Source organism: Corvus kubaryi, unplaced genomic scaffold, assembly GCF_017639235.1.
Source record: "Corvus kubaryi isolate FWS band 111438036 unplaced genomic scaffold, C.kubaryi_AGA036_p1.0 65068, whole genome shotgun sequence".
Taxonomy (NCBI): domain Eukaryota; kingdom Metazoa; phylum Chordata; class Aves; order Passeriformes; family Corvidae; genus Corvus; species Corvus kubaryi.
In genome coordinates, this window is record NW_024581739.1 from 64,779 (window position 1) to 76,229 (window position 11,451).

At 66.2% G+C, this 11,451-nt stretch overlaps 1 protein-coding gene across 1 annotated transcript; it reads left to right on the forward strand.

Annotated features, from left to right (window-relative positions):
• Nucleotides 1-833: 833 nt before the first annotated feature.
• LOC121672986 (sterol regulatory element-binding protein 1-like) lies at nucleotides 834-11,411 on the forward strand. The gene is made up of 19 exons (XM_042045973.1): nucleotides 834-1,132; nucleotides 4,449-4,832; nucleotides 4,978-5,147; nucleotides 5,219-5,359; nucleotides 5,438-5,656; nucleotides 5,743-5,857; nucleotides 5,940-6,151; nucleotides 6,603-6,807; nucleotides 7,226-7,410; nucleotides 7,498-7,759; nucleotides 7,865-8,031; nucleotides 8,115-8,283; nucleotides 8,362-8,470; nucleotides 8,543-8,652; nucleotides 8,744-8,876; nucleotides 9,049-9,211; nucleotides 9,450-9,635; nucleotides 9,714-9,825; nucleotides 10,386-11,411. The coding sequence occupies exons 1-19, from the start codon at nucleotides 1,027-1,029 to the stop codon at nucleotides 10,607-10,609; spliced, it is 3,372 nt and encodes a 1,123-aa protein (XP_041901907.1). The 5' UTR covers nucleotides 834-1,026; the 3' UTR covers nucleotides 10,610-11,411.
• Nucleotides 11,412-11,451: the final 40 nt, after the last annotated feature.

An 11,451-nucleotide genomic window follows, 5' to 3' on the forward strand; every position in this document is an offset into this window, starting at 1 on the left:
CCTAAATGAATCCCAGCAGCAGGACAGACCATGGAGCTCTGCAGGGCACAGGGCATGGCATTGTCCTGGCATGAGGCTCCCACACTGAGACCCACCACACTTGGGCAGCAGCCACAGCACTGATCCCAATGGCACCAGCGTTTTTCCTGGATCCCACAACCCTCAGGAGGGTGCATGGGCTCAGCTGAGGCTCACAAGGCAGCATTGGTGTGTCCCTAACCAGGGGGGTGTGAGCTTCTCCCACCGTGGGCCATGCCATGGGCAGGCAGCACAGGTGGGATGTGCTCTTAGCCCTGGAGCTGGGACATGGAAGGCACAGGGCCCTTGAGAGGGCTGGTTCAGTCGCCCAACCTCGCGCCCAGCACGTGGCCTCCACGAGGTGCAGAGGCTTCTGCAGCCACGGCCACCACCTCCTGCCCATGCTGGCCCTCCCACCTGCTGCCTGTGTGCCCTGTCTGGGACTGAGGGGGTCAATGCCCGGCCCAGGTGCTTAGAGCCCAGCCCAGGGATTTGGTGCCTGTCCCCAGGAGTGAATGATGTCCCCAGGGCTCAGTGACACGCGAAGAGATCGATGACTTTTCCCGGGCTCAGTGTCTGTTCCCAGGGCTCGGTGCCCATCCCCAGGGGTCGGTGACATCCCCAGGGGTCGGTGACATCCCCAGAGGACGGTGTCCTGCTCAGGGGTTGCAGTCTGCTCTACTCCCTGCTCAGCTCCTGGTGCACCAGCTCCCCGCCCGGTGCCGCGGGTCCCTGCCCGGTGCCGCCGGGGTCCCGGTGCGGCGGGGCGGCGCGGGGAGGCGGGGCGGGGCGGGACGCGGCGGCGGACCCGCCTCCATCCATCCCCCCCGCCCTCCTCTCCCGGTGGCAGCTCTGGGCACGGTTCGCGGGAGCAACTTGGCGGCTCGTCCCCGTGGTGTCTGTGCCCGGGCCAGCGCGGCCATGGCGGGCAGGCGGTCCCGTCGCCCCTAGAGCCGCCCGAGCCACCGGAGCCACCGAGAGCCACCGGGAGCCACCAGAGCCGCCGGAATGAGCTCTCTCGCCTTCGACGACGCGGCCCTGGAGGGGCTGGCACCGTCCCTCGGCCTCTCCGGGGCCAGCGACATCGACACGGCCTTGCTCAGCGACATCGACGGTGGGTCCCGGCGGGGACGGGATGGGGCATGGCCGGGGCTTGGGGCATGGCCGGAACAGGGCTGGGGGAGTAACCGGGGCTCGGTGCACGGCGGGCTCTGGGCTCGGTGCAGTCCTGGGGCTCGGTACATGACCGGGACCGGGCTGTGGGAAAACCAGGCTCCGTGCATGGCCGGGGGCTGGGCACGGTGCGGTACCGGGTCTTGGTGTGTGGTCGGGACATGGCTAGGGGTATGACCGGGACTTGGGGCACAACCGGGTCCGGGGTAGGGGTGTAACCAGGCTCGGTGCACGGTCAGAACAGGGCTGGGGACATAACCGCATCTCGATGCGTGGTCGGGACCGGGCTGGGGGTATAACCGGGGCTCGGTGAGTGGGCGGGCGCGCTCGGTGCGTGGCCGTGGCCGGGGAGTCCAGGCTCGGTGCACGGTCAGGGAACTTGGTACCGGGACATGGCCGGGGCAGTGGGATCGGTGCACAACCAGGACTCGGTGCTGGCCGGCGGACCGGGCTTGGTGCCGGGCCCGGCGTGGGGAGGGGGACACGGGGCTGCTGGAGCGCGGAGTCGGTGCAGAACCGCGCTGGCTCCGTTACCGGGGGCCGGTCCATAGCGGGGGGCTCGGAGTGGGGGAACACAGGACACCGGGACCCCCGGGCTGGAGGTGCCGATACCGGGACAGCCCCGACGATCCCCCCCCCGTTCCCGGTCACAGCATCGTGTCGCCGGTAGCCCCGCCCCTCCGTGACGTCACCGGCGGGGTTACTCTCGGTCATTCCCTCCAGGACGCCTGGGTTCTCCCAACCCATGCAACCGGCATGTGGTGAGATGGGGCGGCTCTGCTCCAGCCCCGGGGCTGCCTCCCGCCAACACCCACCTCCCCACCGGTCTCGGGGTCCCTGGGATGGGAATGCTTCAAGGGGATCCATTCCCGGAGGGAACCCACTTCCCAAAGGGACACATTCCTCAAGGGGACCCACTTCCCACCACCATAGCACCACGTGCGCCGAGTTCAGCGTTTCCACAAAATTGGGGAGTCAAAACTGGGGAAGCAAAAAATTGGGGATCCCAAAAAAACGGAGATTCCAAAAAATTTGGGATCCCAGCCCTCGGCAAGCCCCGCACCCGCCTTGCCACATGCTCCACCAGCTCTGCTGGTCCACGCCATCCGGCACAGCCGGTGGAATACGCGGCAAGGCGGGAGCAGGACTTGAACCTTCCAACAGCTGCCCCACTGTGTGGTCCGTGGTGGTCTCTCCTCTGAGATCTGGGGTGGAGATGGCATCCCAGGTCTGCAGGTTCATCCCAGTGGTGATTGGGGTGGATCAAAGCAGATCCAGGTGCCACCTGCTTTTCTTGGCGAGGTTTTGGCGTGGGCAGGGAAGCAGGAGCTGTGCCAGGGCTGAGTGGTGCCGTATGGGATGAGGTTTTCCCACTGTGGGGTTTTGCCATGCTCCTTTGTATCACAGCCAGCCAGGCCACCTCGTACCCCACAGTTGCCCAAAGTGGGTTTGTCACTGGTCCCCAGTTGGCCACGGGTTGTCCCTCATGCCTGTGCCAACCCTAGGGTGATGTGGGAAGTGTGCCCAGGGATGTGGGTGCCCTGAGCCTGCTGGGACCTGCCAGGACCCACAGACGTGTGTCTCTGCCCCACAGGGTCCCATAGGGGGGGTGGAGGTGGCACTGGTGGGTGCCCATGTCCTGCTGATGGCATGGGTGGCAGCGGGTGCCACAGGATAGGAACACCTGGAAGGTGCCAGGAGGGTGGGACAGCTGTGCCCACCCCCAGTCTGGGCAACAGGAAGCGAGGGGGGGTACAGGAGGGAGCACCCCCTCTCTGCAACCCTAGACTTTGCTCTGGATCACGAGGGAGCCTTGGGGGGTGTGGTGTGTGTGTGTGTGTCTCTTGAGTGGAAGGGAGGGAGCTGGGAGGACACCCACCTGCACAGGGCAGGATGCCGGGGGCTGAATGGTTTTTTGGGTGTAACAGAGCTGTGTGCAGACCCCGATCGTTGCGGGGGGACTCCTGGGCAATGAGTGAGGGGGGTCACACGGGGCTGGGGGGCCCCGGGGGCGATGGGGCGCAGGCAAAGGGGTTAACGGGGTGTGACCCCGAGTAACCGCGGGCGGGTTGCGGCGGGTGCCCGCGAGTAACCCGGTGCCGGGCTCACCTTGGGCGCCGGGGGCTCTCCGGGGGCGGCCGGCGGGCGCGCAGGCGGCGATTGGCGGAGTCGCATCACCCCATCGCCGGCCGCGCTCCAGCCCTGGCGCGGGCAGCGCGGGGAGGGCCCCGGGGAGGAGGCGAGAACATGGCTTTAAAATATCCCAGGGCCTCGTCGCTGCCCGGCACGGGGCTGAGCGGGGGCTGCAGCCTCCTCCTGGGGACCCTCCACTCCCACCTGCAGGGAGTGCGCCTTTAAAGGTACCCCCGCCTCGCCAGCCGCCTCCTCCTCGTCTGGCGGGGTCACCGTCCTGGTCCCTCTGGGAGTGCTGCACCCCATGGGGCAGGCGGTGTCCCGGGGCTGTGTGGCTCGGTGGGGACATCCCGGGGGTGTGTGCGTGGGGGGTGCCCTGGGGGTATCCCGGGGTCTGCGCGTGCAGGGGGGTGCGCTTGGGGGTACCGGAGTGCGGGGTATCCTGGGGTCTGTGTGTCCCCGGTGGGATGAACCTGGGGGTACTGGGATGGGGGCATTCCCTGCCTGGGGGGAGCATCCCAGGACACCTCAGTGGAGAGACCCCGATGTGTCTGTGGGGGCACCCCAGGGCACTCAGGTCCCATTGAGTGGGATAGATCCCCTCTCAGGCTGTTTTAGCCCTGTCCTTGCCCAGCTGCCCCCCTGAGGGCTGTTTTGATCAAACAGACCTGCCACGGGGGTCTGGCACGTCCCGGGGGTGCCACCCCACTGTCGCAGTACGAGCACCCCCTCCCCTTGATACAGGGGCTGATTTGGGGATTGTCGGGTTCCCAGTACAGAGTAAATGAATGAATGAGCTGGCACAAGCCCCTCTCAACATCAGAGACAGGCTGAGGTGTGCCCTGGCATTCCCAGACCAGGCTGAAAACCACAGATTGCTGTTGGCCAAGCCCCGACACTCCCGTTTTGAGCGCTGTGCCTCAGTTTCCCCACTGGCAGGATGGCTGCGAGGCTGAGAGAAACGGGGCACAGCAGCTTCATGGGCTCTTGGGGAATTTTGCCCCTGGATTATGGGGATCTGCCCCCAAAATATTACACTGTGGGGAGGGCAGCACAGGGCCAGCCCAGGCCCACCTTGGGAGGTGCGAAGCAGCAGCTGACGGCTCGGGGGGTGTGTTTTACAGACATGCTGCAGCTGATCAACACGCCAGACAGTGACTTCTCGGGGCTATTTGACTCATCGTTCAGTGCCCCGGACAGCGCCGTGCCCTCGGGGCTCCCCTCCACGCCGGGCACCCTCAACACTTTCCTGGGTCCCAGCAAGCCGCCCCCCGCCGCCCCCAGCGGCAGCGCCTACGTGGGGTCTCCCGGGGTGGCCGCCTTTGCCCCGCAGCCCCCGGCCCCGCTCCTGCCGGCGCCATCGCTGGGTGTCAAGGAGGAGCCATCTGTGGTGCCCAGCAGCCAGCCCCAGCCCGGCGTCATACTGGCCCCCAGCTTCGTCCCTGCGTCCCCCAGCCCGTTCACTCCCCAGCCCTTGGTGGGCTACCAGAACCAGCACAGCTTCCCTGGTGAGGATTTGGGGGTGCAGGGCGGGATCGGGGCTCCCAGGATGGAGGTCTTGCTGGAGGGGGGACGTGTCCCTGCAGGATGGGGCTGTGCGGGGTGGGCTGGTGCCAGGGGCTCTTGTAACGCTGTCCTCTGCTCCATGCCCAGCTGTGCAGTCTGGGAATGTGGGGCAGACCCTGCCCAGCCCCCTGCCCGCCCCACAACCCAGCCAGCCCGTGACACTGCCCGGCCCCGTGCAGAGTGTGGCACCCCAGCAGCTCCTGGCCCCCGCCGCCCCCACCACCCAGTCTGTCTCGCCACAGATCCAGCCAGTGCCGGTAAGCCCAGGGCCAGGGGTGGGGGGTCCCGATGACCCCCACAGCTCCTCTGACCCCCCACTGCGCCTCAGGTTCTCCTGCAGCCCCATTTCATCAAGGCTGACTCCCTGCTGCTGACGGCCGTCAAGACAGACACCAGCAGCACCAAGACTTCCACCATTGCCTCCCTGGCCACCAGTGCCAGTGGCTCTGCCACCCCGCTCCAGGTGCCGGTAGGTCCCACCGCTGGAAGCTGCGGGGTGGGGGGGCTGCTTCAGGACCATCACTGACCCCACCCTGCACCCCCGCAGGCGCTGGTGAGCGGAGGGGCCATCCTGGCCACGGTGCCGCTGGTGGTGGATGCGGAGAAGCTGCCCATCAACCGGCTGGCGCCCAGCGGGAAGCCGGCGCTGGTGCAGAGCCGGGGCGAGAAGCGCACGGCCCACAACGCCATCGAGAAGCGCTACCGCTCCTCCATCAACGACAAGATCGTGGAGCTCAAGGACCTGGTGGTGGGCACTGAGGCCAAGGTGAGAGTGGGGGGTGGTGGGGGAGGGCCGGGCAATGGGGGGTCTTTGCCCCGCATTTGGGCTCAACCGTCCCTGCCCACTGGCAGCTCAACAAGTCGGCGATCCTGAGGAAGGCCATCGAGTACATCCGCTTCCTGCAGCAGAGCAACCAGAAGCTGAAGCAGGAGAACCTCGCCCTGAAGATGGCCATGCAGAAGAACCGTGAGTGGAAGGGCAGCTCTTGGGGTGGGGGGGGCTCAGCTCCATGCCCCCAGCAGCCATCAGCTTATTCTGCTTCCTGCAGAGCCCGCGAATGCCTTGGGGACCCACTGCAGGCGGGGGGCCAAGGTGGAGGCCCCCATGGAGGTGGTGAAGGCAGAGGTGATGGAGATGCTCACGCCGCCGCCCTCAGACGTGGGCTCGCCATCCCACAGCAGCCCACTCTCGCTCAGTGGCGGCAGCAGCAACAGCAGCAGCGACTCAGAGCCTGACAGCCCCCTCTGTGACCATGGCAAGGTGAGGGAGGGCCCCAGGGGGATCTCCCTGCCCTGAGTGGGACAGGGGATCTGCTGCTTCATGTAGGAGGTGCCAAAGGCAAAGTGTACCAGATGGAGAAAGAGCTGAGAGCCCTGGTCTTGTTCTCTGAGGCTGCTCCTCACATGATTTGGGGCTGGGTGTGGAGGCAATTTTGTTCTACCCTAAAATGTGCTCTGTGCCCCATGTCTATACCCTGAAATCCGTGCCCCTGTATTCCAGCCTGTGTCTCATTCACCATGCTCTGTACCCCAAGCCCTATATCCCATTGCCTATATCCCATGCCGGTCCTCCATCACACCGATATTCCATGCTGTGTATCCCATGCTCTGGATGCCATGCCCTATATCCCGGGCCCTATATCCCATGTGTGTGCCTCACCATCCCATGTCCATGCCTGTGTCCTGAGCTCACAGAAGCTCTGCCCATGCAGGTGAAGCAGGAGCACCCTCCACCCTCGCCCAGCAGCCAGGGAATGCTGGACCGCTCCCGCATGGCCCTCTGCGCCTTCGTGTTCCTTTGCCTCTCCTTCAACCCCCTGGCCTCCCTCCTCCGGGGTTCTGGCTCCCCAGCCCCTCTGGAGAGCCAGGACACTGCTGGTCCCGGCAGGAGCATCATGGCTGAGTCTGGCACTTTGGGTAAGCTCTGGTGTGGGGTGGGGGGCATTGGGATGGAGGTTGTTGGGATGGGTGTGGGATGGAGGCTGTCAGGGTGGGCATGGATTAGAGGCTGTTGTCAGGGTGCAGGATGTTGGGGTGGGTGTATGGTAGGAGCTACCTGGTTCGAGGCTGTTTGGGTCAGCACGAATTGAAGGCTGTTGGTATGGGGGGTGTCAGAGTGGTGGCCATCAGAGTGGAGGTGGTCATGGTGGACATGGAGTGAAGGTCATTAGCAGGGGGTGGGTCTGAGATGGGAGATGATTGGGGTGGGCATGGGGGAGAGGCCATTGGGTGGATGCTGCTGGGATGGGCACATATTGAAAGCCACTGGGATGGACACCCTGGGGTGGGCATGGGGCTGCATTGGCAGGGTGTTGCTGACCCTATCCCCGCACAGAGGAGCCATGGGGGTGGACGCAGTGGCTGTGGCCCACGCTGGCCTTCTGGGCACTGAACGTGGCGCTGGTGCTGGGCGCGGTGGTGCGGCTCTTCGTCTGCGGCGAGCCCGTCACTCGCCCCCACTCCGAGCCCTCCATCCTCTTCTGGCGGCACCGCCGGCAGGCCGACCTCGACCTCGACCGGGTATGTCCCACTGTGCATGATGTCCCCTGCCCCCCCTGCCCTGTCCCCTCACCCTGCCCGCACTGACCCTCTCTCTCCGGGGCGCAGGGAGACTTCGCGCAGGGGGCCCAGCACCTGCGGACGGCGCTTGGGGCGCTGGGGCGGCCGTTGCCGGCCTCTCACGGGGACCTGGCCTGCAGCCTGCTCTGGACACTCCTGCGCCACCTGCTCCAGCGCCTCTGGGTGGGTCGCTGGCTGGCCGCTCGTGCCGGAGGGCTGCGCCCGGACCCCCCGCCCCCTGCCCATGTCCGCCAGAGCGCCCGCGACGCTGCCATGGCTTATCACCGTCTGCACCAGCTCCACCTCGCCGGTACAGCTCCATGCCACGGGGACTGAGGGACGGGACCCCTGTGCCCCACGTGTCCCCACAACCCCCTGACCCCATGCCTGAGCCTCCTGTCCCCCATTCCCACAGGGAAGCAGGCTGGAGGGCATCTGCTGGCCATCAACCTGGCGCTGAGCGCCGTCAACCTGGCTGAGTGCGCCGGTGACGCCATCTCTGTGGCAGCGCTGGCTGAGATCTATGTGGCAGCTGCCCTGCGGATCAAGGCCAGCCTGCACCGCTGCTTCCACTTCCTGGCGGTGAGTGTGGGGCACTGGGGCATCCCCTGTGTCCCCTGGGATTGGGGTCTCAGGTCTCCCCTGACCCCCTGCTTTCCCTGCAGCGCCCCTTCCTCTGCAGTGCCCGGCGCGTGGCCCTGTCCCATGGTGGGGCTGTGCCCCCTGCCATGCAGTGGCTCTGCCATCCCTTGGGCCACCGCTTCTTCGTTGATGGGGACTGGGCGGTCAAGGGTGTCCCCAGGGAGACCATCTACAGCTCCGCTGGCAACCCAGGTGATCCCAAGCCCCCAAACCCCCACATCGCCCATTTTGGGGTGTGGTGTACCCGCTGACCCCACCTCTGTGCCCCAGTGGACCCGCTGGCACAGGTGACCCAGCTCTTCCGTGAACACCTCCTGGAGAAGGCGCTGTGCTGTGTGGCCATCCCTGAGCCCGGCCGTCCCACTGCCCAGGGAGAGGGGTGAGTGCTGGGGTGGGCACCCTCTCCCCCTGCCTGGTGCAGAGCCAGCCACCTCACAGCCCCTCTCCACAGGCGGTTCTCTGACGCCCTCGAGTACCTCCAGCTGCTCAATGGCTGCTCAGATGTCAGTGGCACACCTGGCCCCGCACCCTCCATCACCTCCGGCTTGGCAGCTGTCACAGGTGAGGCTGGCGCATCCCCCATTGGGATCACTTCATGTGGGGGGCCATGGGAGTGGGAACACCCTGCTCCTGTGTCCCTCCCACCCCGCAGGCACTGACCCCGTGTCCAAGTGGTGGGCATCCTTCATTGGCATCGTTATCCACTGGCTGCAGGGAGATGAGGAGGGGGCTGAGCGCCTCTACCCGCTGGTGGAGACCATGCCCCGGGCACTGCAGAGCTCTGAGTGAGTGCTGGGGACATTGGGGACAGGGGTGGAACCTCATTGCCTGCCTCCCCTCCCCCTTGGATTGGCACAGCCTCTCTGAACACATTTGGAGCACCTGATGGGTGTTGAAGAAGGGCACAGCCATGCCCAGTGAGGGGTCTGCAGTGACCATGTGTCCTCCACCTTGCAGGAAGCCCCTTGCCCGTGCTGCCCTGCACTCCTTCCGAGCTGTCCGTGCCTTGCTGAGCAAACAGGATGGGAGCCAGGCCACCCTGAGCCACTGTGAGAAGGCCAGCAGCTGCCTGCGGGAGAGCCTGGAGCTGGGCAGCCCCCCTAAGGGCACCATCGACAAGGTGAGCTGGGCTGGGGAGGCGCGAAGCGGCCGCGAGCCCCCAGCCGTGGCGGGAGGTGCCCCCGACCCTCGCGGGGGTGCATTGTAGTTGCATTGCATGTGTCAGACTGGGAGTGCAATGCCCCTGCCATGCAGCCCGGCGGGGGTCCCGCGCAGCAGCGCCTGCCCGCAGGGACCTCCTCGGCACCCCCGTCCGTCTGTCCGACCCCCTGCTCACCCCAATCCCCTTGTCCTTCCAGGCAGTCCAGCTCCTGCTCTGTGACCTGCTCCTGGTCACCCGCACCAACCTGTGGCAGCAGCAGATGGGGGCCAGCCAGCAGCGCAGCTGCCTCTACCAGGCATCCGCCCTGGAGCTCCGTGGCTTCCAGCAGGACCTCAGCAGCCTCCGGCGCCTGGCACAGACCCTGCGCCCCGCCATGCGCCGGGTGAGCCCCCCGACCTGCCACCTGCTGGGTCCCCTGGTGCCCGGCACTCGCCTGTGCTCACTGTCCCCCCCAATCCAGGTGTTCCTGCACGAAGCCACTGCCAGGCTGATGGCCCGGGCCAGCCCCACGCGCACCCACCAGCTGCTGGACCGCAGCCTGCGGAGGAGAGGGGTGCAGGGCAGCAAAACAGGTGGGCACGGGGTAGGAGATGGGGTGGGACACGTTGCTCCTCACCCACAGCACCCCAGCAGCCGTGGGTGGTGGGATATGTGGTGGGACAGGGGTGGGACACACCGCTCTGCACCCACAGTACCCCTGCACGCTGGGTGGTGGGACATGGGGTGGGATACCTTTGTAACCACCTTGGAGGATGGGAAATAGGGCAGGCACCCTGCTCCACCACTACAGCAGTCCCCACAACTCTTGAGTGGTGGGACACAGAATGGGAAACCCCATCTGCACCCACAGCACCCCTGCAACCTTGGATGATGCGGTACGGGGTGAGACATAGAGTGGGACACCCCTTTCCCACCTGCAGCACTCCAACACCACAGATGGTGGGTCATGGGGTGGGACACCCCACCTGCAGCACCCCAAGACCTGGGACATGTGAGCTCCCAGGCCCTCCTTTGGTGGTGGCACCAGCTCCAGGGTGGGTGAATAACCCCATCCCCATGCTGAGCCCCTCAAGATTTATTCAGTGATGTCCACGGGCACCCTTGGTGCTGACCTTGGCTCTGTCCCCTGCAGCTGGCGAGCCAGAAAGCCACCCCACCCCACGGGAACACGCCGAGGCGCTGCTGCTGGCCTGCTGCTACCTCCCGCCCAGCTTCCTGGCAGGCCCGGGGCAGCGTGTGGGGATGCTGGCCGAGGCTGCCCGCACGCTGGACAAGCTGGGCGACCGCCGGACGCTGCACGACTGCCAGCAGATGATCATCAAGCTGGGCAGTGGCACCACCGTCACGTCGGGATAGGTGGGGAAGGGGCCACCAGCCCCCTGCCACCCCCTTGGGTGCGGGATGTGGGGCGGTAGGAGGCCGTGCCTCAGTTTCCCTGCAGGATGATGTTAGGGAGCGGTGTTGGAGGGGAAGGGATGGGTGCGGAGGGGTCGGGTGGTGCCTGATGTGGGCGCGGGGTGGAGGTCCCACGCCACACGTGGGGTACCCTGGGTGGGCTCCCCCCCCTCCACGGCCGTGTCCGTGTCCCCAGCCCGCGTGGGGGACGGGGCGTGGGGACCTCTAGTGACACTGTCACAGTATTGCAGGGCACCGGCACGCGCGGCAGCTGCCCCCGGTGCCACCGGAACCCCCCCCGGTGCCACCTGCATCCCCCGGTGCCACCTGTACCCCTCAGTGCACACGGTGGGGGCCCCTCCTGGGGTCTCTGCCCGGCCCCCCGTGGGTCCCACTGCTGCACGACCCCCTGGGTTTGGGGCTTGGTTTAGGAGGTTTGGCCCCATGGCAGCGGTGAAGTGCCCCCTCCCCGACCATGCCCATGGTAGCTAAGAGGGGTCCCCCACCCTATCGCCTCCCCCCAAGCACTGATCCCCCCCGTTAAGAGCTGCCACCACCCCGGAGCACGGACAGGCTTTGCGAGAAGGGATGGCAGGGTGGCACGGGGCTCCTGGGGGGCTGGTGGGTGCACCTCTGTCCTTGCTTCACCCCCTCTTGTACATAGACCCCTCCCCTCGCCTCCCCCCATTCCCCCTTTCCCTTTTTAAACGGTATTTTCATAGCTGGAGAGTTTTGTACAGACAATTAAAGCTGATTATTTATACTGGTGTGTGCTGGATTGGAGGTGGACTGACACCAAAAGT

Coding starts and splice junctions, on each gene's coding strand:
- LOC121672986 (XM_042045973.1), top strand. CDS start 1,027: ATGAGCTCTCTCGCCTTCGACGACGCGGCCCTGGAGGGGCTGGCACCG. Junction 4,833..4,977: donor GAACCAGCACAGCTTCCCTG/GTGAGGATTTGG, acceptor CTCCATGCCCAG/CTGTGCAGTCTGGGAATGTG. Junction 9,212..9,449: donor CTAAGGGCACCATCGACAAG/GTGAGCTGGGCT, acceptor TTGTCCTTCCAG/GCAGTCCAGCTCCTGCTCTG.